At 46.8% G+C, this 27,743-nt stretch overlaps 1 protein-coding gene across 19 annotated transcripts in view; it reads left to right on the plus strand.

Moving 5' to 3' along the window:
- The window catches only part of MEMO1 (mediator of cell motility 1), a 652,780-nt gene that overhangs the window by 531,594 nt on the left and 93,443 nt on the right, over positions 1-27,743 (plus strand). For 10 of the 19 annotated variants that reach the window (XR_016229494.1, XR_016229492.1, XR_016229500.1 and 7 more), the window contains exon 1: positions 3,518-3,664. The exons of 1 other annotated variant lie outside the window; for it this stretch is intronic. Coding sequence is in view for 4 of the 18 variants with exons in the window: in XM_089326576.1 (XP_089182702.1) it covers positions 3,604-3,664 (61 nt within the window). In the remaining 14 variants the exon portion in view is untranslated. Of the gene's footprint in view, positions 1-2,661; positions 2,875-3,517; positions 3,665-27,743 lie in introns of those variants that run through there. 8 more of the 19 variants (XR_016229495.1, XR_016229493.1, XR_016229502.1 and 5 more) reach the window with 3 other exon arrangements.

The raw sequence follows: 27,743 nt of genomic DNA on the forward strand, positions 1-27,743 counted from the left end.
TAAGCACTGCACCAAATGACCACACCACCCAGTTTCTTTTTTTAGTGGGTGTATTTGTATGTCCTAATTTAACAAGTCTCATATTGATGGAGAGTGTGGTTAGTTGTAGTTTGCTAGTATAGTCTGCTACAGTGAATATGGATATGCTGTTCTTACACATGCTGGCGTTTGAGTTCTGGGACCAGTGGCACCTTCTTATTTCTTAAAGTCTGTACTTCCTAAGATCTGTGTATCAGTGAAGATTTTTTCCTTGCCCTGTACTATGAATGAAGTTTATGGAGTGTGATACCCATATCACTGGTGGATATAATGGAATTTGGTAATAATATGAAACTTGTACACTTATGCCAATTAAGCTCCATGAATACAAAGTAAACATTTTGCATTATACAAATGTTCTGTAATTTAGGGGAAATGAGTAAGGGAATAGTTTTCTTATTTTGTTCTAGAGTGTACAGTTGAGTATGGTAGCCAAAATATGGTAGGCAGGAAGAATACGGTAGATTATACTGAGAATGTTCTAGATATAATAGAAGATCCTCTAACCTTTCACTTTTATTGGAATTGTGGTCTATGTTGAATTTGATCAGTAGGAAAAACCCTTTGGGGAAAGAAGCAATGTCCAAATGAGCATTTTAAAGGGAGGAAGCTTAATTTTAAATTAGATTTCTAGTTTGGAATGAGACCTAGGATTGTTGCTAGGAGCAGAGGATAATGATAGAACAACGATACAGAATAGCTGATCAAGTACCTTTATGAATCTCATTGTAAGCCTGAGAGTTAGCCATGACTGCTGTTTGCATTTGACAGATGAGAAAACTGAGCTTCAAAACATGAAAGTATTAGATGCCTAATGGTATCGAATGCCACAGCTAATGAGTGGCAGAGCCAGGACTCAGATTTAATTTTCTAGTTGGAAGGGCCTGAAATATGTTTTCTTTGCTCATTGTATCCAATTTCATCTCCTCCCCACTTTTTTGGCGATAAACGAAATCTGCAATAATTAACCACAAGAGGAGTCACCCAACCAGCACTTAAAATTTTCCTTTCCCCTTTTTATCTTAAAGGTTTATTTATTTTGGAAAGTCAGAGTTACAGAGAGGGGAGGGGAGGGAGAGTGATATCTTTCATCTGATGGTTCACTCTCCAGATGGCTGCAATGGCCAGGCCTGGGCCAGGCCCAAGACAGGAGCCAGGAAATCCAGATCTCCCACTTGGGTGGCAGGGCCCCAAACACTTGGGCCATTCTCTGCTGCTTTTCCCAGGCCGTTAACAGGGAGCTGGGTGGGAAGTGGAGAAGCCCACACAGGAACCGGCGCCCATATGGGATTCCGGGGTCAATTTTCCTTTCCTTGAAATTTACAATGAAGGGTTTACCATTTCATCAGCTGTCCCTGAGTGTGGCTGTTCTAGAGTACCATGGACTCCGAGCTCTAGTCTTCCTTTTCCGTTACTGTAGGTTTGGCTTTTTGGTTTGTCCGTTTTTACCTTTTGCTGTATATAATCTTAATATTTGGGCAGGTTAGTTGGAGTCAAGGAGCACAGACTCCAGAGATAGTGTAACAACTCCATAGGAAAATGTGTGTCAGTAGCAGTCCAGTCATTGACCAGGCCTTGGGACACGGATTTCACCCAGTTTTTGGGCTCTAAAGTTGGAAAGGAAGGGAGGAAGGGAAAGGAACATGCCTTTAAAACAATATGCATTGGGCGACAGGTAAAGGCGGTGCCTGCAGTGCTGGCAACCCATATGGGCGCTGGTTCCAGTCCCGGCTGCTCCACTTCCGATCCAGCTCTCTGCTATGGCCTGGGAAAGCACCCAAGTGCTTGGGCCCCTGCACTCGAGTGGGAGACCAGGAAGAAGCTCCTGACTCCTGGCTTCAGATCCGCACAGCTCTGGCTGTTGCGGCCATCTGGGGGACAAACCAGTGGATGGAAGACCTCTCTCTTCCTTTCAAATAAATAAATCTTAAAAAAAAAAAAAAAAAAGCATGTATTGTGGCTCTGGGGGAAGCTAACCTTCAAGGTCAGGCAGTTTGCACTGTGGATTCTTCCAGGTGCCTGTTCAGTGTGAAACTCAAATATAGCGGTTTTGTGATTCTAGACCCGAATCTTTGATGGAAGGCAGACAGCTCGTCCTCTCTTCCCAGTTTTGGGGTGTTATACTTGGTAGTAACAGCAGTTGCTCCCCGCAGGTTCAACATCCGGGATTCTACAACTGCAAAGGAATTCTTTGTTCCTGACGTTTATGTGGAGTATTGGAATTTCTAAGATAAAGCAAGGATGAAATAACGCTAGGGAGAAACAGTATTTGTTGTGTGCCCGCTGTGGGCAGGCCCTTTCACACTGGTCACTCTTGGGATCCTGGCTACACCCCTGGAGTGCTGTTCTTCCCATTTCACAGTTGGGAATAACTGAGGCCAACGGTAGCACACTTCCATCAGGCGTCAAGTTAAACGTTTACAGTATCAAGAGCCACGATTACGTGTTAAAGGTCATCCTGCGGCGAGGCAAAAAGTAGCATTTGCAGGACCACAGGTGCCTGCCTCTACAAATAAACTTCCCGGCGCGGGCACAGCCTTGCACCCCTGAGAGTGACACCTCGAGGGTGCAAATCCACTCAGGACTCCGCCTTTGAGGGGATCCCGGCCGCTCCTCCCCCGCGGAAAGCCCCGCGTGCGTGCCCGGGGTGCACTCCGTTTAAGGAAGTTGGCTGGGGGAGGGGGCTGCCTTGCGGCTGCGTCCTGCTCGCCGCGCCCTCCCCCAGCCTCTGCTGCCGCTAAACCCCGGAGAGCGGAGCGCGCACGTTGAGTCTCCTCGGCGGGCCTGGCAGCGGTGCTGGGCATGCTCAGTGGGCAGGACCCGTTAGAGTGGCGAGTAAGGAAGCGTTGGCTCCTCCGGGTCTGCCTTCCCCGGTTCAGGCCCCGGCCCTGGGCTTTTGTGCGCGCGGAGCTGCAGCGCCGCTGCCTCCTCGCGGGGCCGCCGGACCCCAGATGCCGCCTGGCCTGTCCGGTTTCCGCCGTTAACCTCGCGGCGCGGCCGGGAGGAGGAGGAGGAGGAGGAGGAGGAGCGGGGCGGGGCCGGCCGGCCGGCAGGCAGGAGGGCCCTGCCGGCGCTGGGGGCGGGGGTGGGTGCGGGGAGCCCCGCGGGGGGTGGGGGGAGGGGGCGGGCGCGGAGTCACGGGGGTGGGGTCACCGGCAGTGGCTCGGGGAGGCCAACGGGGAGGGGAGGGGGCCGTGGGGGCGGCTCGGCGGAACCAGCCCCGGCTGGGAGCGGCGGCGGGTCCGGGGTCCGGGGCCAGGGCTTTCCGGGCTTCGGTGAGGCCGCCGTGGGCCCCATCTTCCGGCGGTCGCCGGAGTTTGTGGTGATTGTTGCTGCCGCTGCCACCGCCCCGGCTGCCATCTCCTCCTCCTGGGCCGCCGCCGCCGCCTCCTCCTCCTCCTCCTCTTCCTCCTCCTCCTGGGCCGGGCTGATCCCCTCCCCGCTGCCGCCTCCTCCTGGGCTGGGCCCGCGGTGTCTCGTCCCCTCGCGGAGCCGCTCCTGCCGCCGCTGCCGCCGCCGCCTCCTCATTCATCCTCGTGCACCATAGGCGGCACAGGCACCAAGATGTCCAACCGAGTGGTCTGCCGGGAAGCCAGTCACGCCGGGAGCTGGTACACAGCCTCAGGTAGGGCCCCAGGCCGCCGGCCCGCCCGCCCGCCGCCGCCGCCTGGCCCCGCGCCCGGCCGGCCGAGGTCGGCAGCCCGGCCCCGCGCGGCGGCGGCGGGCGGGCGGGCGGGGACGAGGGCGCGGACGGGCCGCGGGCGCCGACCGCGTGGGGAGGGAGCGGGCCGCGGCCGGCTTCGCCGCCTCCCCCACCCGGGGGCAGGCATCCCGCTCCGGCAGCCGGGGGCTGGCCGGCCTCAGGCTCGCCCGGAGTTGGGCGAGAGGAGTTGCCGCCGCCTTGGCAGCCCGCGCCCTCCCTCGGGACCGGGCTGGAGGGAACAAGGTGCTCCCTGTGCTCTGGGACCCGCTGGCCCACTCGGCGCGGCGGCGACCCTCGTGGGGTCGCTGGCCTCCCTGCCCTGCCCTGCCCTGCTCTGCTCTGGCCGCCGGCGGTCCGAGGGGGGCGCCCCTGGAGCGGGTCTCACCTTCTTCGCTGTGGCGCTGGCGGGGGCCAGGCAGCCTTCCCCTCACCTTCCAGGTGCCCGGCGCTGGTGGAAGGAGCGAAGGGTGGTACTTTTCCTCCTTAGCGAACTCGAGCCGGGCTCCCCGCCCGGGAGGGTTGTCCGGGGAGGGCCCTGGGGGGCGGGGGAGCTGGAGCTTTGTGTGTGGGGCCGAGGGTAGGGAGTAGGAGGCAGGGGCTTTGGGTGGCCGCCCCGCTCTTTTGTCAGCGTGTGCATTGTTACTGTCATTCACTAGAGGGGCAGCTGGGGATGGCATCAGCACTTTTCCCGAGCAGGCGCCCGGGTCTTAGTCGCTCAACACCAAGCAGGTGCTGGGACTACCTAGCCAATTAGTTTTAGGTTTTCAGTCTCCTGGGTCTGCTCCGTCTACCCACATTTCAAGAGTTGTTGGGTGAGAAAGCGAAGGTAGGAACTTCCCCTTTAATAAAGCTCTTGTTAAAAACGACGGTTTCCTGGGACTGTTTTCAGGAGTCACATTTCTGGTATGCTAAGGAAGAAAGTTTCACTGTGATTCCGAAGTCATTGGTCATTTGGTATTGGCTTATCCGTGACCAGACTTAGCTTCTTAATATAAGTCGGGTCATGTTTCCCCTTGCCAATAATTGGGGTGGATGGTGGTGGTGGAATGGGATTGAGAGAACACAAAGATTCGGAGGAAAGCTCCTTTCTCCCGAGGTTGCTAAAAGAGCTCGTTAAGGGCAGGCTGTTGACTGACTCACTGAAACTGTGTTGAGAAGACACAAAGGAATTGGGATTTGCAACTGTTGGTAACAGTATAGGTAAGTTTTGCTTAAGCAGATGGGACATTCTGCAATTAAGTGGTTTCCCTTCTTGAGCCTAAAGTACTTCCTAAATAATTCTCACAACCTGAGAATGCCCATGAAGCTGTTCTTGTTCGCCATAAGGGGAGATACCTAGAAAAGTTCAGTGATGTGCCCGACACTCTTAACACAGTGGTGGAACAGAAATTGAGAAACAGGGTCCTCTGGCTCCTGGGCGTATGTATCCGTCCTAACTCTTATTAGTGACTAGTAGCCTCCTCAGGGCTGTCATGTGCTCTGAAAAGGGAAAAAGTTCCAATTGTCAATTTATTGGTCGTCTTTGCTTTATTTGTTGTGGTTTTCCTATACTTTAATGTGTTTTGAACTTTTGCTCTAGTTTATATTGGAATGTGGATAAATGATTCTGTAGGAATTTTTAGAGTTTTTGAAAGGCTTTTGGGTAGTCAAGCCGGGCAGAGTTCACACTTTACACTAAAGACTTCTTCAGTGTATCTTCTCTAGTATGAGAAATCCTTTGGTCTAGCTAAAAAAATTCTGCTTATAGTTGCTTATCAGCAGTGAACAAAAATGAGCTGTTGAAAATTTAAAAGGATTTTTTTAAAAGTTTTTTTAAATTTATTTGAAATGTAGAGTCAGAGACTAGAGAGGGAGAGAGAGAGAGAGAGAGAGAGAGAGAGAGATCTTCCATCTGCTGGTTCACTGCCCAAATGGACAGGATGGTTGGGACTATATCAGGCTGAAGTCAGGAGCTGGGAGCTGCTTGTAGTTCTCCCAAGTTGGTGCAGGGGCCCAAGCACTTGGGCCATCTTCTGCTGCTTTCCCAGGTATATTAGCTGGGAGCTGGATTTGAAGTGGAGCAGCCTGTACTCAACTGGAGCCCAAATGGGACGCCCGTGTCTCAGGCGTTGGCTTAACCTGCTATGCCGCAGTGCTGTCTGCTAAAATATATTCTTATTTCCCTAAATTCTGAGGGAAATCAGTAATGCTATTCAGTAATGTGAATTGTCTAGATCATCTTATTGTTAAAGTGCAGGCTATGACTCTTTTTGGGATTTTATGTGTGAGGCAGACTTTTACAAGATTTATTTATGTATCTGAAATAATTAGAGAGAGAGAGAGAGAGAGACAGAGAGAGAGAGACAGAGACAGAGAGAAAAATCTTAGAACCATTGGTTCACTCCCCAAATGGCCTTAATAGCTAGGGCTGGGCCAGTCCAAAGCCAGGAGCCTGAAACTCCATCCGGTCTCTCACCTGGGTAGCATGGGCCCAAGCACTCTGGCAGTCTGCTGCTCACCCAGGTGCATTAGCAGAGAGCTGGATTGGAGGTGCAGGAGCCTAGACTGGAGCTGGCCTGGATATGGGATTCCAGTATTGCAGGTGTCAGTCAGCTTAACCTGTGCCACAGTACTGGCCCCTGAGAGAGACTTTTTTGAACTTGAGTAATAATTGATGGTGAATTTAAAGTAATTGAGTTGTAAAAGCTCGCTTTTATTTTAAAAATAAATGAAATAAAACTACAATAAACTTTGAGTTGACCTTGTAACTGCTATCTTTAATATTATGCCAGTGTACCTAATGCTGATGACATTGACCGTTGGAAAAATGTAACTTGTGTTCTGTCATTATTTCTCTAATGAACTGATCCTAAAAGTGTATGAATATTAGGAGTGATGTGTTTGCAGATTGCCATTGTGATTCATGCAGCATTCAGCTTGTGTCCATAGAATTGGTGTTCAGTGATTGATATAAGAGGGTGAAATCACATTTGGTTCATTTATCAATTTCAGAGAACAAGTGTGTCCATACATACACATGTACATCTTTTTTTACCCTTTGTTATTTGCTAGATTTGTGGATAAAGTGGTGTAAATCATTCTCTGCTGTCAAGGAATTCACAGTTTATTTGAAGTAAGTAGGAACTGAAGGCAGCAAGTAAACATCAGTTAAGGTATTGCTTTTACTAGTTGTGAGGAACATAGAATCACTTTGATGTAAGATTGGAATTTTGCTTTGAAGGAAGAGTATTTGGGGCAGGAAGAAGCAACATTGGATTGGGAAACACCACAGAGTTGCAAAGGCAGGTGACTATAAGTGGTTCAGTTGGACAAGAATTGAAAGGTCATGTGGATGGAATTCATGAGCCTGGACTGGTGTGTGGGACCTGGAGTATAGATGGGCATCATGTGGGTCAGACTTACCCAGTATGCAGTGAGGACCAGGGTGAGTTCGGAGCAGGGCACTGATATGATGCCAGTAGCATTTTAGGGGCATTAGTCTCATGGAAAGGTTAGTCCTCACTTCTTTATTGGTGTGCAGCAAGGCTGGCCCACAGCCATATCCAGCCTTTTGGTCTTTAATTTTTTTCTTTAATAGTTCAGCAGCTAAGTAGGATTTTTAGTTTTTAAAAGTTGTTAAAAAAATAAGAACTGCCAATGCTTCATGTGGGTTAGTGGTTCTCAAAGTGGGATTTCTAGACCAGTAGCATGATGGTGTCTGTAGTCTCTCTTTTCTCTAGATTTGTTACAGCTTTCATTATTTTAGGCTTTTAACTTTTTTTAAAGATTTATTTATTGAAAGGCAGAGTACTATGTGTGTGTGTGTGTGTGTGTGTGTATATATATATAGAGAGAGAGAGAGAGAGAGATTCATCCAGTAGTTCACTCTCCAAATGGCTGCAACGAAAAAGCCAGGAGCTAGGAACTCCATTCAGGTCTCCCATATAGGTAGCAAGGACCTAAGTCCTTGGGCCATCTTCTGCAGCTTTCCTGGGGACACCAGCAGGGAGCTGGATCAGAAGCAGAGCAGCTGGGATGCAGGATGCCAGAGGGATATGGGATGCCAGTGCTACAAATCGTGGTTTAGCCTCTAAACCAAAATCTGCTGTCGGGATAGTTAGAACTGTCTTCTAGCCAGATTTCCTTTTGCTAGCCTTATTCCCCTTTGTCCGCTGTTGAGCACATCGTTCCTTTGACCCTTTCTTCCTTTATCTACCTGTCTCTGACTGTTTCCCCCACCTCTTTCCACTTCTTAATGTTACCGCTTTTGGCTTAAGACCTCTGGCAATCACTGGTGTCAGGGAACTGAGGAAATAGTATCAAAGTCTAATGATTTTTAAAGAGCATTCTGCAAGTGTTTGTATGTTGTGTAACTTAGAAGCAGTTTTACTTTTAAAGTTGTTTTCAGCCATTCTAAGTTTCTAAACATTTAATGAAATTATATCAGGGTTTTGTAGCTGGAAAACTGTTACCTTTATTGGGGGGCCGTGTACCTTGAGTTCTGGAGTGTCAAAATAAAATGTCTTGGTGTGTGAGAACTTGAAAAACTGACTACTACAGATTAACAGAGTATATGATGATATTTAGTTTTAAAGTGAATCCCAGGACGGGAATTTGGTGCAGTACTTTAGATGCAGCTTGGGTTGCCTGTATTCTCTATCGAAGTGCTGTTTGGGAATCCGGGCTCCCTCATTTCCAATCCAGCTTCTTACTACTTACTACTGGGCCCTGGTGGGCCCAGGTGATGGCTCAGATAGTGGGGTTCTTGCCACTTACATGGGAGACCCCAGTTGAGTTCCAGACCTAATTAGTTCCAGGTCTTTGACTTGGCTTACCCTTATTGTTGTAGGCATTTGAGGAGTGAACTAGCAGATGGAAGATATCTTTCTCTTGGCATTTCAAATAACATGAAAAATAAATAAATAAAAATTAAAAGAAAATAAAGTAGGTTCTTTTAGATTATTAACTATGGTTATGCTGATTTATTTTCTGTGTTGCTCATTCTATTATTTTACTATGGAGAAAGGCAAGGAAAAAAATTTTAAAGGCAAACTTAATTTTACTGCTTGATTACTTCTGGTTCTTTGTCACTTCTTGTCCTTTCAGATGCAATTGCCAAGTCAAAATTATCTTTCTGACCTCCATGGTATAGTTTATATTAGCTGCTGTTGGATTTTTGTCCATTTCAAAGAAGATGAAAGTGACCAAAAATAAAAATGTCTTTCATTAAGTATATTCCATAGGTAGATTACATAGATGTATGTAATCTGTAATCTTCAAAAAGGACGCTACAAGGTTGGTATTATCTCTATTTATGGATGAGGAAACAATGACTCAGGTTGAGTCACTTATTTAAGGTATAACAAGTGAGTGGAAGAGCCAGTCTGGCTCTAGAACTAGTTTAGTGTTAGGGGCAGGGAAGTGTAAGGATGTGTGCTACCCCAGACTCTCAGCTTTTTCTGCCCTGTTTCAAGTTTTTCCCAAACTTCAGAAGGAATATTTAACTCACACTTGTATATCAATGCTTAAAACCATTTTCTTAGACATTTTTGATTTTTCATAATAATCCTGTGATTCGTTGTAGGATAGGTAAGGCAGGCAGGTCATTGATTTGTCTGCATCTGCCATTTTCAGGGTGAGAAGCTAAAAGCTGGAGGAGGCTTCCTTGCCTGAGTCATACTACTAGGGAGTGATAGAGCTAGGATTTCCAATCTAGAATTTCTGGCCAAAGCCTACTGTTCTTTCTATTTACAGTAATGCCAGGGTAAGTAAGAAATTGAGCTCTAGAAATCAGTAAGCATCTTTATAGTTGTCCAGTACATAGACTATAAAATAATAAAAATGTAACTGAAGCTTACAGATGTTGAATATGATTTGTATAATATAAATACTGACAAAGGAATTGACATATGTTAATTAGGCTGGTTCTAGAATTTGAGTTGGGTCTAACAGAATCTGGCATGTCTGAAGAGGCTTTATTTAACATTCAGTGTTTCAGTATTGGGCAAATTGAGTTCGGTGTGAAAGGAATTGCTCTAGGGACTAGGTGTTTATTAGCAGGGGATGAAACAAAAATTTCTGGAGTTTACATTGTAAATGAGAGAGACTGACAACAAATAAAGACAGTACATAGTTGACTACTAGGCAGAGGAAAGTGTTATGGAGAGTGGCAGGGCAGGGTTGGTGCACAGGGTGTGTTAAAGGCTAGGTGGTGGAGACTGAAATGTTAAATAACATGGAAAGGGAAACTACTTGAGTCAAGACCTGAAGGAGGTGATAAAATACGCTTTGTGTATTGATGGGGATAGATGATTCTAGGCTGAGTATAGAAAATTCAAAGGTTCTGAGGTTAGACCAGGGCTGGAATATTTGAGGAACAGTGAAGAAACCAGGCCATTGCAGCTTGAAGTAAATCTGGACAGAGCAGTGTTATCTAAGAGGCGAGTGACTGGAGTGTGGGCACAGCAGGCTTGTGGTCAGTCTTGAAGGCCACTGAAATGACCTTTACTTGAGTGAGTAGCCACCAGAATGTTTTGAGCTGTTGATGACCTGATCTAATTTAGAATTTATAGAATCACTTGACTACTATGTTGAAACTTGACAGACTTAAGGTCAGAGAGTGATGAAGACAGTGGCAAGGACAGAACCAGGAACACCAGTTAAGGAAGAAAGCAGTATTGCAAGTGAGCAATGATAGTGTTTTGGGCTGAGTAATAGCAGTGGAGATAGTGCGCATGGGTTGGTTTCTGAATATATGTTGAAGGTAGAGCTGAAGCTTGAAGTGGCTATGAGAGAGGAGACATGGATTTCTTTTTTAAGATTTATTTAATCTGAAAGGCAGAGTTATAGAGAGAGAGGGAGAGAAAGACAAAGTGACATCTTCCATCTGCTGGTTCACTTCCCAGTTGGCTGCAATGGCTGAGGGTGGGCCAGGCTGAAGCCAGGAGGGTAGAACTCCATCTGGGTTCTCACGTGGGTGGCAGGGTCCCAAGTACTTGGACCATCCTCTGCTGCCTTTCTAGGCACAATAACAGGGGTCTGGATTGGAAAGGGAGCAGCCCTGACTCAAATCAGTGCCCATATGGGATGCATCAAAGGTGGCAGCTTAACCTGCTGCACCCCAGCCCTGGCCCTAGATATCTTATTATTGTTTTTTCCTAAACAGTGGCAGTGATGAGTTGCTGTTACTTGAGATAGGGCATCGAGGTGTCTTTTTTTTTTTTTTTTTTTAAGATTTTATTTATTTATTTGAGAGGCAAAATTACAAACAGTGAGAGGGAGTCACAGAGACAAAGGTCTTCCATTCACTGGTTCACTCCCTAAATGGCCTCAATGGCCAGCTGGAGCTGCGCTGACCTGAAGCCAGGAGCCAAGAGCTTCTTTCGGGTCTGCTACGCAGGTGCAGGGCCCAAACCATTGGACCATCTTCGACTGTTTTCCTAGGCCATAGCAGAGAGCTGGACTGGAAGAGGAGTAGCCGGGACTCAAACCAGCACCCATATAGGATGCCAACACTGAAGGTGGAGGATTAACCTACTGCACCACAGCACTAGCCTGGGGCATCAAGGTTTTAAGAATGACAGGTGTGGGGGCTGGCTCTGTGGTGTACGGGTTTGCATTGCTGGCATCCCATGTGGATGCGGGTTCAAGTCCTGACTGCTCCACTTCCAATCCAGTGCTCTGCTTATGGCCTGGGAAAGCAGTAGGAGATGATATAAGTGCCTGGGCTCCTGCACTTGGTGTGGGAAACCCGGAAGAGGCTCCTGGCTCCTGGCTTCAGATCAGCCCAACTCCAGCCATTATGGCCATTTGGGGAGTGAACCAGCAGATAGAAGACCTTTCTCTCTGTCTCTACCTGTCTGTAACTCTACCTCTCAAATGAATAAATAGAAAATCTTAAAGAAGAAAAAACAGATTTGGACTGGGAAGGTTGGGAGTAACTTTTTAGAAATTTTGGTTTAAGTTTGAGCTGTCTACTACACAGTCAAATGGATATATGAGTCTGGAGTTTAAGAGAGATCTACCACATGGGAGAAGCTCCTGGCTTCGGTCTGGCCCAGCTCTGTCCATTGGAGCCCCTCGGGGAATAAACCAGTGGATTGAAGATTCTCTCTCTCTCTTTCTTTTAACTCTGCCTTTCAAATAAATAAAACAAACATTAAAGAAATGGGTGGGGTAACTTTTCCCATAATGTTGTTAGCAACAGTAGTCACTGGAGATGCCTTTTGCATAAAGAGTTTATGGTCATATAAGTTTAGGAAATGTTGCATCTGTTTTTCTCCCTTGGGCCCTGATAACTCCAAGTAGACTTGTTTTGTCACTTTTTACATGTTTTGTCTTGGTGTTCCATGTTCATCTGAAAATACTGTATGTTTTTTATAGTTGTAGGGTGAAATGCTATATAAATGTTAATTGGGCGGCTGGTGTTGTGCATAATGGGTTAAGTTGCCCCCTGTGCTGCTGGCATTCCTGTGTGCCAGTTCCAATCCTGGCTGTTCCTCTAATGATCCAGCTCCCTGATAATGTGCCTGTGAAAGTAGCAGAAGATGGCCTAAGTCTTGGGCCTCTGCACCCACATGGGAGACCCAGAACAAGTTCCTGGCTTCAGCCAGGGCTTGTGGCCATTTGGGAGTAAAGTAGAGGATAGAAGATTTCTCTGTTTTTCTCCTTCTCTCTCTGTAACTCTACCTTTCAAATAAATTTTTAAAAAAGTTATTTGGTTAAGTTATATTGTTATATTTAAATCTTTGGCATTCCTATTGATTTTATTTATCAACTCCTAAGATAAGTATTAAAATTTCTAACTGTAATTGAAGAGTTAATATTTTTTTTCTGCTGGCACCGCTGCTCACTTGGCTAATCCTCCGCCTGCGGTGCCAGCACCCCGGGTTCTAGTCCTGGTTGGGGTGCTAGATTCTGTCCCAGTTGCTCCTCTTCCAGTCCAGCTCTCTGCTGTGGCCTGGGAAGGCAGTGGAGGATGCGGCCCTGCACCCGCATGGGAGACCAGGAGGAAGCACCTGGCTCCTGGCTTCGAATCGGCGTGGTGCGCTGTCTGTAGTGGCCATTAGGGGAGTGAACCAACGGAAGGAAGACCTTTCTCTCTGTTTCTCTCTCTCTACTGTCTAACTCTGCCTGTCAAAAATTAAAAAAAAAAAAAAATATATATATATATATATTTTAGTTTTGTTGGTTCATTCTTTCGAGTGTTTTGAATCTTTATTATTTAGTATACATGTTTGGAATTATGTTTTTTAAACATTTATTTATTTCAAGGTTTTAAGATTTATTTATTTGAGAGGCAACGTTAGAGAAGGAGAGACGGAGCGAATGGTCTTTCATCTGCTGGTTCACTCCCCAAATGGCCACAATGGCCGGAGCGCCGCTGATCTGAAGCCAGGAGCAAGGAGCTCTGATAGGGGCTGCTGGTGTCCTAAGTGGTGGCCTAACCTGCTCTGCCACCAATCCTGCCCTCTCCAAGGCTTCCATTTTTTTTTTTTTTATTTGACAGATAGAGTTAGACAGTGAGAGAGAGAGAGACAGAGACAAAGGTCTTCTTCCTTCCATTGGTTCACCCCCAAAATGGCCACCATGGCTGGCACTGCGCTAGTCCGAAGCCAGGAGCCAGGTGTTTCCTTCTGGTGTCTCATGCGGGTGCAGGGCCCAAGCACTTGTCCATCCTCCACTGCCCTCCCGGGCCACAGCAGAGAGCTGGACTGGAAGAGGAGCAATCGGGACTAGAACCCAGCACCCATGTGGGATGCCAGCGCCGCAGGCGGAGGATTAACCAAGTGAGCCACGGCACCGGCCTCCAAGCCTTCCATTTTAACAGTTTTTATGTGTACAGTTTTGTGGCATTAAGTACAGTCACATTGTTTGCAACCATTATCATAATTCACCTCCAGAACTTTATCTTCTTCAGCTGTAAAATTCTGTACCTTAAACATGAATTCCTATTACCCTCTCCCCAGCTCCTGGCAACTGCCACTTTACTGTCTGTCCTCTTCTGTCTGGCTTATTTCACTTAGTGTTAATGTTTTTAAGGTTTGTCCATACTGTGGGGTACATCAGAATTTCATTCCTTTTTAAGAATAGATAATACCCCATTGCATGTGTATCTATCACATTTTGTATATTCATTTCTATATTGAGGAATGCTTGGATTGTTTCCATCTTTTGGCTGTTGTGAGTAATGCTTCTGTGAACATGGGTAAGCACTTATTTATTTTAGTCTCTATCTGCTGTTCTTTTGCATATATGCCCAAGATTTGAATTGCTGGGTCATGGTAATTTTATGTTTAACTTTTTAAGGACCACTTAACTGTTTCTCCTAACAATGCATGAGGATTCTTGTTTTTCTACATCTTGGACAACACCTGTTCCTACCTCTCCCTTCCCTTTTTGTTTGACAATTGCTGTCGTGGTCCTGAAGTCTATCTTTGTGGTTTCGATTTGTAATTTTTTTAGTGACTCATGATGTTGACCATCTTTTCAGGTACTTCTTGTTCATTTGTATATCATTGGAGAAATGTCTGTTCAAGTCCTGTGCTCATTTTTTTCTGAAAGATTTTTTTTTTTTTTAATTTATTTGAAAGGCAGAGTTAACAGAAAGAGGGGGGAAGACAGAAAGAGAGAGACATCCTCTATCCTCTGGTTCACTTTCCAAATGGCTGCAATGGCCAGGGCTCTGCCAGGCTGAAGCCAGGAGCCTGGAGCTTCTTCCAGGTCTCCCACATGGGTTCAGGGACCCAGTTACTTGGATCAGCTTTTGCTGCTTTCCCAGGCACATTAGCAGGGAGCTGGATTGGAAGAGGAGCAGCTGGGACTTGAACTTGTACCATATGGGATGCCGATGCTGCAGTTGGAGGCTTAGCCCACTACGTCAGTGCTGGCCCCATCATCATTTTTATCTCAAATATTTTTTCTTTTCACCTCCTTTGTTTCCTGAGACTCCTCTTACAGTTGTGCTTAGTAGCTTAATTTTGTACCATAGAGAAGTTTGCGTTGCTTTTTTCCCATAACTTTTTGCTGTGTCTTTATGTTCACTGATTTTTTTTCTTCTGCAGTATCTAGCTTTGCTTTTAATCCTACCAATGACATTTTCATTTTGGATTTTATAATATTTTTCAAAAGATGTCACATAATTATTACTGAACCGACCTGCTAGTTAAGCCTCAAACATGTCCAGCTGTCCAGTGATACTATCTTCAGCTTGACATGGTTAAGAAGGCAGTGACCTTGAACACCGTAAATATGTGTGCCATCCGTTTCCTGTGCAGTTCCTTATGGAGCCAGCTTGGTTCTTTTTTTTTTTTTTTTTTTGGCCAGCTTGGTTCTTCAGCATTGTCTCCTCTTGACCAACCTGTACACACAACCTGTATACACAACCTGTACACCTGATTTTATTACCAGATTTCTTCCGAATCCATTAGGGGAATGAGGTGATTTTGTTTTTGTGATTTGGCCAGGAATGTCTTGATACTGAAGGTCCTGTGAGAAGACATGAGGACGGAGTCGGGTACACTCACCATGATGGTGGAGAAAAGTAGCCAGATGTTGTAGTTTTTTCCTTTATGTATTCCATTTGACTCTCTTTTATGTGTTTTCATGTTATACTCATGTTGTCTAAATTTATGGGCACACCAAGAATTTTTATAATAGCTGTCTGAGTGTCCTTTTCTGGTAATTCTGTTGTCTTTAACCTTTCTGGGTTTGGATATAATGAACTATTTTTCTTCTGTTTATAGATCACATTTTGTCATGTCTATAAACTTTTTAGTGGATACCAGACATTGTGAATTTTACCTCCTTAAAAACTGGTATTTGTGGTATTAGTTTAAAGAGCTTTGAAGGGACCAGCATTGTGGCGTAGTTGGTGAAGTCTCTGTTTAGGTCGCCAGCATCAGATATGGGCGCTGTGAGACTAGCTGCTCCACTTCCCACCAGGCTCCCTGCTGAATGTGCCTGGAGAAGCAGTGGAAGATCACCCATGTGGGAGAGCAGGAAGAAGCTCCTGGCTCCTGGCTTTGGCTTGTCCCAGCCCCTGCCATCATGGCCGTTTGGGAAGTGAACCAGTGGATGAAGATCTTTCTCCTTCTCTCCTGCTTTGAGTTTATTTTCAGAAGACAGCGTTATTTATGGATCATTTTGATTTGTTTTCATTTTATAGGATGGTTTTTGCCTTTAGGACTAATGTGCTTCTGTTATTAAAGCATTGCTCTTTTGGGGTCTATTCTGAATGCCCCATGTAGTCATTGAGGTGTCTCCACTTAAGCTGGTAGGGACTCCAATGATTTATGACCCTGAGTTCTTGAAATGGTCCTTCCATCAGAAGATTTTTTACCCTGTGTGTGCACAGGTTCGTATTAAGCCATCAGCTTAAGTGGGCCCTATTGCAGAGTTTTAGAGTTCTTTCTTGCTTGACTTTTCCAGAACTCTGACCTGCAGATTCTAGCCATTGACCTTTCCTAGATGCCAGTGAGAGGAATCTTAGTGATTCTGTGCATGTCTTGTTTTGTTTCTCCTTGGGGTGGTTTATAAGTTGCCTTTCAGCAGAATTCTGGGTAATTGTAGGTCTCACTTTATTTCCTTTTCCATACTCCTCTTGTCCATGTACTACAATGTCTGCTAACAAGCCATATGTATGTGAATGTTTCATCTGGTTTTGCAGTTGCTTATAGCAATTGTTACTTCCTCATGAGTAAAAATAGAATTTATGTCAGCATAGTTACTGTGGGTGAACATATTTTCATATGTGAACATATTTTCATTTTATTTTTTACTTAAAAAATATGTGCTTATTTGAAAGGCAGAGGGGCCGGCGCCGCGGCTCAATAGGCTAATCCTTCACCTGTGGCGCCAGCACCCCAGGTTCTAGTTCCGGTCGGGGCGCCGGTTCTGTTCCTGTTGCTCCTCTTCCAGTCCAGCTCTCTGCTGTGGCCCAGGAGTGTAGTGGAGGATGGCCCAAGTGCTTGGGTGCTGTATCCCATGGGAGACCAGGAGAAGCACCTGGCTCCTGGTTTGAGATCAGCGCGGTGCTCCCGCTGCAGCTCGCCAGCTGCAGCGGCCATTGTGAGGTGAACCAATGGAAAAAGGAAGACCTTTCTCTCTGTCTGTCTCTCTCACTCTCTCACTGTCCACTCTGCCTGTCAAAAAAGAAAAAAAAAAAAAAAAGAAAAAAATGAAAGGCAGAAAGATGAAGTGAGAGAGAGACAGACAGACACTCTCCAAATGCCCACAGCTACTGCGGCTTGGCCACGCTGTAGCTGGGAACTCTGCCCTGGTCTGCCATGTGGGTAGCAGGCACTTACCCACTTCAGTGATCCTGTGCTGCCTTCCAGGGTAAACAGTAGAGGGAAACAGAAATCTGGAGGGGAGCTGGGAATGGTATCTAGGCATCCAAGTGGTATTTTTTCTTTCCTGTTTTTTTTTTTTTTTATTTGCATTTTATTGGGGAGGCAGAGAGATAGAAAGATGAGAGAGATCTTCTCATCCACTTATTTACCGTCCAAATGTGTACAATAACTAGGGCTCGGTCAGGCAGAAGCCAGGAGCTGGGAACTCCATCGAGGTCTCCCCTGTGGATGGCAGGAACTCAAATACTTGAGCTGTTATCGGCTGCCTCTCAGAGGCGCACATTAGCTGGAAGCCGGATTGGAAGTAGCAGAGGTGGGAGTTTAACCAACTGTTCCAGTAAGGGATGCAGATGTCCCAGATAGTGACTTAACTGCTACACCAAACACCCGCCTCTAATTTTTATTTTTAAAATAATATTTTCTCAAAGTTTTTCAGGAATATCATCATAGCATTTGCACGCAGTGATGATTTTACCTGCTTTCCAAATTTTACATCTTTTTTTTTTTTTTCTTAACTAATTGTGTTGGTTAGTATCAGTCTCCAGAGAAATGGTTATAGGACACTTCTGTTTGCCCATCATGTGTAATGCATGTTTTCAAGTTTGGTTACTCTTATAACCTTGGTTGATTTTGTACCTTTTAGATTTTTGGAGATAGACAATTTTTTGATGAACTGTTTATCTCCTAGGGAATGAGTTAGTATTATGAGTGAAACCTAAAATTTTCCTAGGATACATAGTTTGTCTTTTCTCTGCCTGTTAGTTCATGCTGTCCTTCCCTTGTTAAACCATCAATTAGGGGCTGTCACTGTGGTATTGTAGGCTAAGCCTCTGCCTATGGTGCTGGCATCCCATATGGGCACCAGTTCATGTCCTGGCTGCTCCTTTTCTGATCCAGCTCTATGTTTATGGCCTGGGAAAGCAGTAGAAGATGGCCCAAGTGTTTGGGCCCTTGCAACCTCGTAGGAGGCCTGAAAGATGCTCTTGGCTCTTGGCTTTGGATCGGCCCAGCTCTGGGTGTTGCGGCCATTTGGAGAGTAAACCAGCAGATAGAAGACCGTTGTCTCTGTCTCTTCCTCTCTCTGTAACTCTGCCTGTTAAATAAATAGATAAATCTTAAAAACAAAACAAAACAAAAACCATCAATTAATTGAGGCCAGTGTTGAGCCCTGGTTGGTTAAGCCACCACATGTGATGCTGGCATCCTGAATCGGAGTACCGGCTCAAATCCCAGCAGCTCCACTTCTGATCCAACTCCCTGCTGATGTGCCTGAAAAAGCAGTATAAGATAGCCAAAGTAGTTGGGATTCTGCCACTCAAATGGGAGATTTGGATGGAGTTCCAATCTCCTTATTTATTTATTTATTTATTTATTTTTGGACAGGCAGAGTGGACAGTGAGAGAGAGAGACAGAGAGAAAGGTCTTCCTTTGCCGTTGGTTCACCCTCCAATGGCCGCCGCGCTGATCCGATGACCGGAGCCAGGTACTTCTCCTGGTCTCCCATGGGGTGCAGGGCCCAAGCACCTGGGCCATCTCCACTGCACTCCCGGGCCACAGCAGAGAGCTGGCCTGGAAGAGGGGCAACCGGGACAGAATCCAGCGCCCTGACCGGGACTAGAACCTGGTGTGCTGGCGCCGCAAGGTGGAGGATTAGCCTAGTGAGCCACGGCGCCGGCCTCCAATCTCCTTATTTCAGATAGGCCCTGCCCTGGCTCTTGTGGCTCTTCATTTGGGGAATGGACTAGCAGATGAAAGATCTCTTTCTCTGTCATTTCCTCTCTGTCACTCTACCTTTTAAATAAATAACTGATAAAATTGGGGCTGGTGTGGATAGTAGTTTGAGCTGCCACCTGTAACACCGGCATCCCGTATGCACACTGGTTCCAGACCTGGTTGCTCCATGTCTGATTCAGTTTCCTCCTAATGTGTCTGGGAAAGCAGCATTAGGTGGCTGAAGTGCTTGGGCCTCTGCAGCCATGGGGGAGACCCAGAAGAAGCTCTGGACTCCTGGCTTCCGCCTAGTCCATCTCTGGCCGTTGTGGCCATCTGGGGAGTGAACCAACAGATGGAAGATCTCTTTCTTTTTGTCTCTTCCTCACTTTCTGTATAACTTTGCCTTTCAAATAAAAAATTAAATTAAAAAAATCAAGTAATCAATCTTGATCCTGGAGCGATCAGTGAGTGGGATAGCCCAGTGTGAGTCTCTGGATAAGATGTAATAAGTAGTGACAAGATCCCCTTAGAGTGGGGTTTGTGTATTACTCTTTTGTTAGAATTAATAACCTAGGGTAGAAGTCATGAGCTTTTTCTGTGAAGGAAGAGATAGTGAATATCTTAGGCTTTACACGCTGTACGATCTGTGCCATTGCAGCTAAATTCTGCCCTTGTATTGTAAAAATGGCTATAGTTACTATGTAAATCATTCAGTAATATTTGATTTACCAAAAGTGGTGAACTAGATTTGGCCCATGGGCTGTTTTCTGAACCCTACCCTAGGAGATTCACTTGAGAACTTGGTTAGAAGTCAGGAAGAGCTGGGGCTGGTGCTGTGGCGTAGTGGGTAAAGCTGCCGCTTCCAATGGGAGGCCTGGAGGAGGATCCTGGCTCCTGGCCTGTGGATCAGTGCAGCCCCAGCCATTGCGGCTATTTGGGGAGTGAACCATTGGATGGAGGACTCTTTCTGCTTCTGCCTCTCTGTAAATTTGCCTTTCAAATAAATAAATATCTTAAAAAAAAATCAGGGAGAGCTGCTGATTTGTAAGGAAAATAATACACCTCACTGTGTTGGATTCTTTGGAAAGGTGACTGAATTTTAGAAATTTTATTAAGCTACTAGACTTAGACAAATTTGAAAACTCTGATTTGACAAGCAGTCAAAGGTTAAGCTATTTGTGACTGAATGCTCAAAGCAAAGGACAACTTCTAGTTTTAGTAAAGTTAATAAAATAATTGCTGGGCTTACCTGGCTATTTTCTTATCTTCCTAATTACTTACTGTTTTTTCTCAGTGATGGATATATTTATGGGTTTGAAAAACATTTCTCTCCTGTGTCTTAGAATTCAAATTTAGGGGCTGGTGCTGTGGCACAGCAGGTTAACTCCCTGGCCTGAAGCGCTGGTTCCGGACCCGGCTGCTCCACTTCCTGTCCAGCTCTCTGCTGTGGCCTGGGAAAACAGTGAGAGTTGGCCCAACTTCTTGGACCTCTGCACCCACATGGGAGACTTGGAAGAAGCTCCTGGCTCCTGGCTTCGGATTGGCGCAGCTCTGGCCGTTGTGGCCATCTGGGGAGTGAACTAGCGGATGGAAGACCTCTCTCTCTCTCTCTCTCTCTCTCTCTCTCTCTCTCTGTATAACTCTGACTTTCAAATAAATAAATCTTTAAAAAAATGGAATTCAAATTTAGTAGTACTTATTCTCCTGTCCTTAGTATTTAGATGTTAGCAACACTTCTATTTTAAAGATAATTAAAAAAGTAATTTTTTTTTTGTGGCTTAGTGGGTTATTCTTCCACTAGGGATGCCCACATCTTACACCTGTATGCCTGGGATTGAGTCCTGCATCTGCTACCCATCCAGCTTTCTGCTAATGTGCCTGGGAGGCAGTGCATGTAGGTCCATGTATACTTGGGTTCCTGCTGCCACATGGGAAACTCAATTGGAATTCCTGCTTCCCAGATTTGCTCCCTGATCATTGGGTAGGCATTTGGGGAGTGACAAGCAGATGGAAGATCTTTCTTTGACTTTTCCTCTCTGCCACTTTGCCTTCCAAATAAATAAACCTTGAAAAAATACATTGGAATTATTTCATAAAACTGGTTTAGGATTTTTTTTATTATAAAATATTTATTTATTTGATGGGACCAGTGCTATCGTATAGTGGGTAAAGCCACTCCCTGCAGTGCCACCATCCCATATAGCTCCGGTTCATGTCCTGGCTGTTCAACTTCCAAAGCAGCTCTGCTATCACCTAGGAAAGCAGTTGAAAATGGCCCAAGTCCTTGGGCCCCTGCACCCATGTGGGAGACCTGGAAGAAGCTCCTGGCTCCTGGCTTTGGATCAGCCCAGCTCCGGCTGATGGGGAGTGAACCAGCAGATGGAAGACCTCTCTGTCTCTCTCTGCCTCTGTCTTTCTGTAACTCTGGCTTTCAAATAAATAAATATATAAATATGTTTTGAAGGAGTTACAAAGTAGGGCTTGGGGTGGGAAAGGGAGATAGTGTTGATCCGTCTTCCATTAGCTGGTTTACTCCACAGAGGGCTATAATGTCCAGGGCTGGATCAGGCTGAAGCCAGGAGCCAGAAGCTTCTTTGAGGTCTCCCACATGGGTAACAGGCCCCCAAACACTTGCGCCATCTTCTGCTGCCTTGCATAGGCCTTTATTTATTTATTTGAAAGTCAGAATTACATAGAGAGAGAAGGAGAGGCAGAGAGAGAGAGAGAGAGAGAGGTGTCTTCCATCCATTGGTTCACTCCCTAATTGGCCGCAACAGCCGGAGCTGCGCCAATCCGAAGCCAGGAGCGAGGAGCTTCCTCTGGGTCTCCCACTTAGGTGCAGGGGCCCAAGGACCTGAGCCGTCTTCTGCTGCTTTCCCAGGCCACAGCAGAGAGCTAGATGGGAAGTGGAGCAGCCAGGACTAGAACTGGCGCCCATATGGGATGCTGGCACTGCAGGCGGTGGCTTCTACCTGCTACACCACAGTACTGTCCCCCCTCCCTTTTTTTTCTTTAAAGAGGATCACAGTCCCAGATGGAGCAGTCCCCACTGGTTTGGTCTCTGAGGACTATGTTCTTTTATTTATTTATTTTTTTTAAGATTTACTTTATTTGAAAGGTATAGTTAGAGAGAGAAGGAGAGAGATCTCTTCTATTTGCTGCTTCACTCCTCAAATGGCTGCAACAGACTGGGCTGGGCCAGCTGAAGTCAGAGCCAGGAGCTTCATCTGGGTCTCCCACATGGGTTCAGAGGCCCAAAGACTTGGACCATCTTCTGCTTTCCCAAACCATTAACAGGGAGCCGAATCGGAAGAGGAACAGCTGGGATTTGAACTGGTGCACACTTGGCATGCCAGCATCTTAGGCAGTAGCTTAACTCACTGTGCCACAGCTCCAACCCCTAGAACCTAAGGAGCTTGTGGCATAGCAGGGCTACTGCCTGCAGTGCTGACATCCCATATGGGTGCTGGTTCGGGTCCCGGCTGCTTTGCTTCTGATCCAGCTTTCTGCTATGGCCTGGGAAGGCAGTAGAGGATGGCCTGGGTCCTTGGGCCCCTGCACCCATGTGGGAGACCCGGAAGAAGCTTCTGGCTCCTGGCTTTGAATCGACACAGCTCCGGCTGTTGTGGCCAACTGGGAAGTGAACCGGTGGATGGAGGACCTCTCTCTCTGCCTCTCTTCTCTGTGTGACTCTGACTTTCAAATAAATAAATAAATCTTAAAAAACATTATTTATTGGGGCCAATGATGTGACATTGTGAGTAAAGCTGCTGCCTGCAGTGCCGGCATCCCTTATGGGCGCTGGTTCGAGTCTTGGCTGCTCCACTCCAATGCAGCTCTCTGCTATGGCCTGGGAAAGCAGTAGAAGATGGCCCAAGTCTGTGGGCCCCTGCACCTGCTTGGGAGATCCAGAAGAAACTCCTGGCTCCTGGCTTTGGATCAGCAGAGCTGTAGCTTTTGGCGGCCAGCTGGGGAGTGAACTAGTGGATTGAAGACCTCTCCCTCTCACCCTCTCTCCCCCCTCTCTCCCCCCCCTCCCCCTCTCTCCCCCCTCTCTCTCCCTCTCTCCCCCTCCCCCTCTCCCTCTCTCCCCCCCCTCCCTCTCTCCCCCCCACCTCCCTCTCTCCCCCTCTCCCCCCTCCCCCTCTCTCCCACCTCCCACCCCCCACCTCCCTCTCTCCCCCTCTCCCCCCTCCCCCTCTCTCTCCCTCTCTCCCCCCTCTCTCTCCCTCTCTCCCCCTCTCTCTCCCTCTATCCCCCCCCTCTCCCTCTCTCCCCCCTCCTCCTCTCTCCCCCCTCCCCCCTCCTTCTCCCTCTCTCCCCCCTCCCCCTCTCCTTCTCCCTCTCTCCCCCTCTCCCCCTCTCCCCCTCTCCCCCTCTCCCTCTCTCCCCCCTCTCTCTCCCTCTATCCCCCCCTCTCTCCCTCTCTCCCCCCTCCTCCTCTCTCCCCCCTCCCCCTCTCCTTCTCCCTCTCTCCCCCTCTCCCCCTCCCCCTCTCCCCCTCTCCCTCCCCTCCCCCTCCCCCTCTCTCCCTCCCCTCCCCCTCCCCCTTTCCCTCTCTTCCTCTCCCTCTCTCCCCTACTCCCCCTCCCTCTCTCCCCCTCTCCCCCTCTCCTCCTCTCTCTGTGTAACTCTTTCAAATAAATAAATAAATCTTTATTTATTTGAAATGCACAATATCAGGAAAATTTTCCATCTGCTTATTTGCTCCCCAAATGACTGCAATAGCCAGGACTTGGCCAGGTTGGAGCCAGGAGCCTGAAACTCTTCCTGATCTCCCTGTGGGTGGCAGGGACCCAAACACTTGGGCCAACTTCTGCCTTCCCAGGAAGATTAGCAGGAATCTTGATTGGAAGCAGAGCAGCTAGGATTTGAATTGGTGCTGCAGTATGGGATGCCAGCGTTGCAGATAGTGGTTCAAATCACTGTACCGCAATCCCAGCCTCCCCTAAAACCTTTTGTTTATGTGTGTTATATCTGTTGATAGTTATCAGAGTAGAAACTAAAACTGAGAAACTTGAAATGATACTTAGTTCTGACTTATTCAGAAACAGTAACTATGCATCCATTACCTGTTAATATAAGTGACATATTTCATAAAAATAAGTATCTTACAGAACAAGGAAATTATAAAAGAGTGGCATTTATTATATCTTTACAGGTATCTTTAATGTATAGATTAATAGAAAGCAATTGGATTTGCTTATATACTAACAGGTTCTTTCTGTTACAATGTTTTGCCTGAAGCATATGAATGAAATCTGACCTCATGTATTTGGGAAAGGGCAAAGTATTTTAATAGACTTTTCAGATAATAATGAATATCTTTTGATGATGCACTAAAACTCAACAAATGGTATTTTCTTTGTCTCAAATAATTTTATTAAGATATGGTTGAAATATAATAAGTTACACTTACTTAACACAACTATGAAACTGTCAGTGCCGTCAAAATGGTATACCCCTAACTGTAGTGTAGTTTAAGATTAATTGCAATGTAGAATTTGAAACCATAGCATTTTTTTTTCAGTAAGATTGGTTGGTCTGTCCTCCCCTTGTAATGGATCATTCATCCATGCAGTATTGTTTTTTTAAACACCATGCCTTAGTCGTTGGGAAATACTTGTTCCTTGAGTTTGCAGAGCTTTCAAATGTTTACATATTTCTTTATTCATTGTCAAAGGACTATACTTGTTAATATCATCTCCATTCTTATCAGAAAAGTCGTCTTCTTTTTTTTTTTTATTTGACAGGCAGAGTAACAGACAGTGAGAGAGAGAGAGACAGAGAGAAAGGTCTTCCCTCCATTGGCTCACTCCCCAAACGGCCACAACAGCCAGCACTGTGCGAATCCGAAGCCAGGAGCCAGGTGCTTCCTCCTGGTCTCCCATGCGGGCGCAGGAGCCCAAGCACCTGGGCCATCCTCCACTGCCCTCCCAGGCACAGCAGAGAGCTGGAGTGGAAGAGGAGCAACTGGGACTAGAACCCAGCCCCCTAGAAAAGTCTTTTGACTTGGGAAGCTATAAAGTCCATAGTGGTAGAAACAAGTTTTGTGAAATTCTAATTTTTTTGAACCTTCAATTTTATAGTCAGCAATAAATAAGTTTTTGTTGTTTTCCTAGGTGTCCAATACATACTCAGTGTTCATTTTCTTTTCTTCTTTTTTTTTTTTTTTGATTTATTTATTGGCCGGTGCTGTGGCTCAATAGGCTAATCCTCCGCCTTGCGGCGCCGGCACACCGGGTTCTAGTCCTGGTCGGGGCGCCGGATTCTGTCCTGGTTGCCCCTCTTCCAGGCCAGCTCTCTGCTGTGGCCCGGGAGTGCAGTGGAGGATGGCCCAAGTGCTTGGGCCCTGCACCGCATGGGAGACCAGGAGAAGCACCTGGCTCCTGGCTTCGGATCAGCGCGGTGTGCCGGCTGTAGCGCGCCGGCTGCGGTGGCCATTGGAGGGTGAACCAACAGCAAAAGGAAGACCTTTCTCTCTGTCTCTCCCTCTCACTGTCCACTCTGCCTCTCTCTCAAAAAAAAAAAAATTTTATTTAGTTACTTGAAAGTCAATTACACAGAGAGAAAAGGAGAGGCAGAGAGAGAGAGAGGTCTTTTATCCGCTGGTTCACTCCCCAGATGGCTGCAACAGATGGAGCTTCACCAATCGGAAGCCAGGAGCCAGGAGCTTTCTCCGGGTTTCCAATGAGGGTGCAGATGCCCAAGGACTTGGACCATCTTCTACTGCTTTCTACTGTTCCTCTTCCAATTCAGCTCTCTGCTTATGGCCTGGGAAAGCAGTGGAAGATGGCCCAAGTTCTTGGGCCCCTGCATCCACATGGGAGACCTGGAAAAAGCTCCTGGCTTCTGGCTTCAGATGGGTATGGACCCAGCTGTTGCAGCCATTTGGGGAATGAGTCAGTGGATGGAAGACCTCTCCCCTTCTCTCTCTATTTGGACATGAAATTGATGCCCATATGGGATGCTGGTGCTGCAGACAGAGGCTTAGCCTTTTAATCCACAGTGCTGGCCTATAAAATGAATCTTTTTTTTTTTTTTTTTTTTTAGATGTATTTATTTGAAAGTCAGAGTTACACACAGAGAGAAAGGAGAGGCAGGGAGAGAGAGTGAAAGGGGTCTTCCATCTGTTGTTTCACTCCCCAGTTGACCACAACGGCTAGAGCTGCGCTGATCTGAAGCCAGGAGCCAGGAGCTTCTTCTAGGTCTCTCTCGTGGATGTAGGAGCCCAAGGACTTGGGCCATCTTCTGCTGCTCTCCCAGGCCATAGCAGAGAGCAGGATCAGAAATGGAGCAGTGGGGACCCTATCTGGTGCCCACATGGAATGCAGGTGGCGGTTTTACCTACTACGCCACAGTGCCGGCCCTGACTATTGCCATCTTGGCAACATTAAGCTTTTATTTTTTATTTTTATTTTTTTTTAAGATTTACTTATTTATTTGAAAGAGTTACACAGAGAGAGGAGAGGCAGAGAGAGAGAGAGAGAGAGGTCTTCCATCCATTGGTTCACTCCCCAGATGGCCGCAACGGCCGGAGCTGTGCCGATCTGAAGCCAGGAGCCAGGAGCCCCCTCCCGGTCTCCCACATGGGTGCAGCGGCCCAAGGACCCAGGCCACCCTCCACTGCTCTCCCAGGCCACAGCAGAGAGCTGGACAGGAAGTGGAGCAGCCGGGTCTCCAACTGGCGCCCATATGGGATGCCGGTGCTTCAGGCCAGGGAGTTAACCCACTGTGCCACAGTGTGGGCCCCAACATTAAGCTTTTCAATCCATATTTATAATTGTCTACTTATTTATGTAGGTTTTTATTTTAGCAGTGTTTTATGGTTTTTAGTGTATAAGTCTTGTACTTCCTAGGTTAAATTTATAGCTAGGTATTGTGTTTTGTCCAATTGTATCATGAATGGAATTTAAAAAAAATTTTTTTAAGATTTATTGGGGCCAGTGCTGTGGTGTAGTGGATAAAGCTACCACCTGCAGTGCTGGTATCCCATATGGGTGCCGGTTCAAGTCCAGGCTGCTCTTCCTTTATTTTATTTTTTTTAAATAATGATTTATTTACTTATTTGAAAGTCACAGTTACACAGAGAAGGAGAAGCAAGTAGAGTGGGCGAGAGGTCTTCCATCTGCTGGTTCACTCCCCAGTTGGCTGCAACAGCTGGAGTTGGGTTGATCTGCAGCCAGGAGCCAGGAGCTTCTTCTGGGTCTCCCAAGTGGGTAATGGGTTCAGAGGCCCAAGGACTTGGGCCATCTCTGCTGCTTTCCCAGGCCATAGCAGAGCTGATGCCCATGTGGGATACCGGCATGTAGGCGGCAGCTTTGCCTGCTATGCCACTGTTCTGGCTCCTGCTCCACTTCTGACCCAGCTCTCTGCTATGGCTTGGGAAAGCAGTAGAAGATGGCCTAAGTTCTTGGGCCCCTGCACTTGCATGGGAGACCCAGAAGATGCTTCTGGCTCCTAGCTTTGGGATTGGCCCAGCTCTGGCCATTGTGGTCACTTGGGAGTCAACCAGCGGATAGAAGATCAATCTCTGTCTGCCTCTGCCTCTCTGTAACTCTGCCTTTCATTTATTTATTTGTAAGGCAGAGTTAGAGAGAGAAGATGCAGAGAGAGAGGTCTTCTATTCACTGGTTCACTCCCCAGATGACTTTAGCATCCGGGGCTGAAGCCAGGAATCAGGAGCTTCTTATGAATCTCTCACAGGGACCCAATCACTTAGGTCTTTGCTGCTTTTCCAGGCATGTTAGCAGGGAGCTGGATTGGAAGTCGAGCAACTTGAACTGGTGCCCGTACAGGGTGCCGAAGTTGTAGTCAACTGCTTAATCCACTGAGCCACAGTGCTGGCCTCTCTGTTATGCTTTTGACAATTGGACTGTAACGCCATGTTCAGAATCTTTTCTGGTTATGTCTACCTGGGTTCTTGTGGGCCTCCTATACTTTGGTGTTCATAGTTT

Source organism: Oryctolagus cuniculus, chromosome 2, assembly GCF_051225735.1.
Source record: "Oryctolagus cuniculus isolate XC-2025 breed Fujian yellow rabbit chromosome 2, ASM5122573v1, whole genome shotgun sequence".
NCBI classification, from domain to species: Eukaryota; Metazoa; Chordata; class Mammalia; order Lagomorpha; family Leporidae; genus Oryctolagus; species Oryctolagus cuniculus.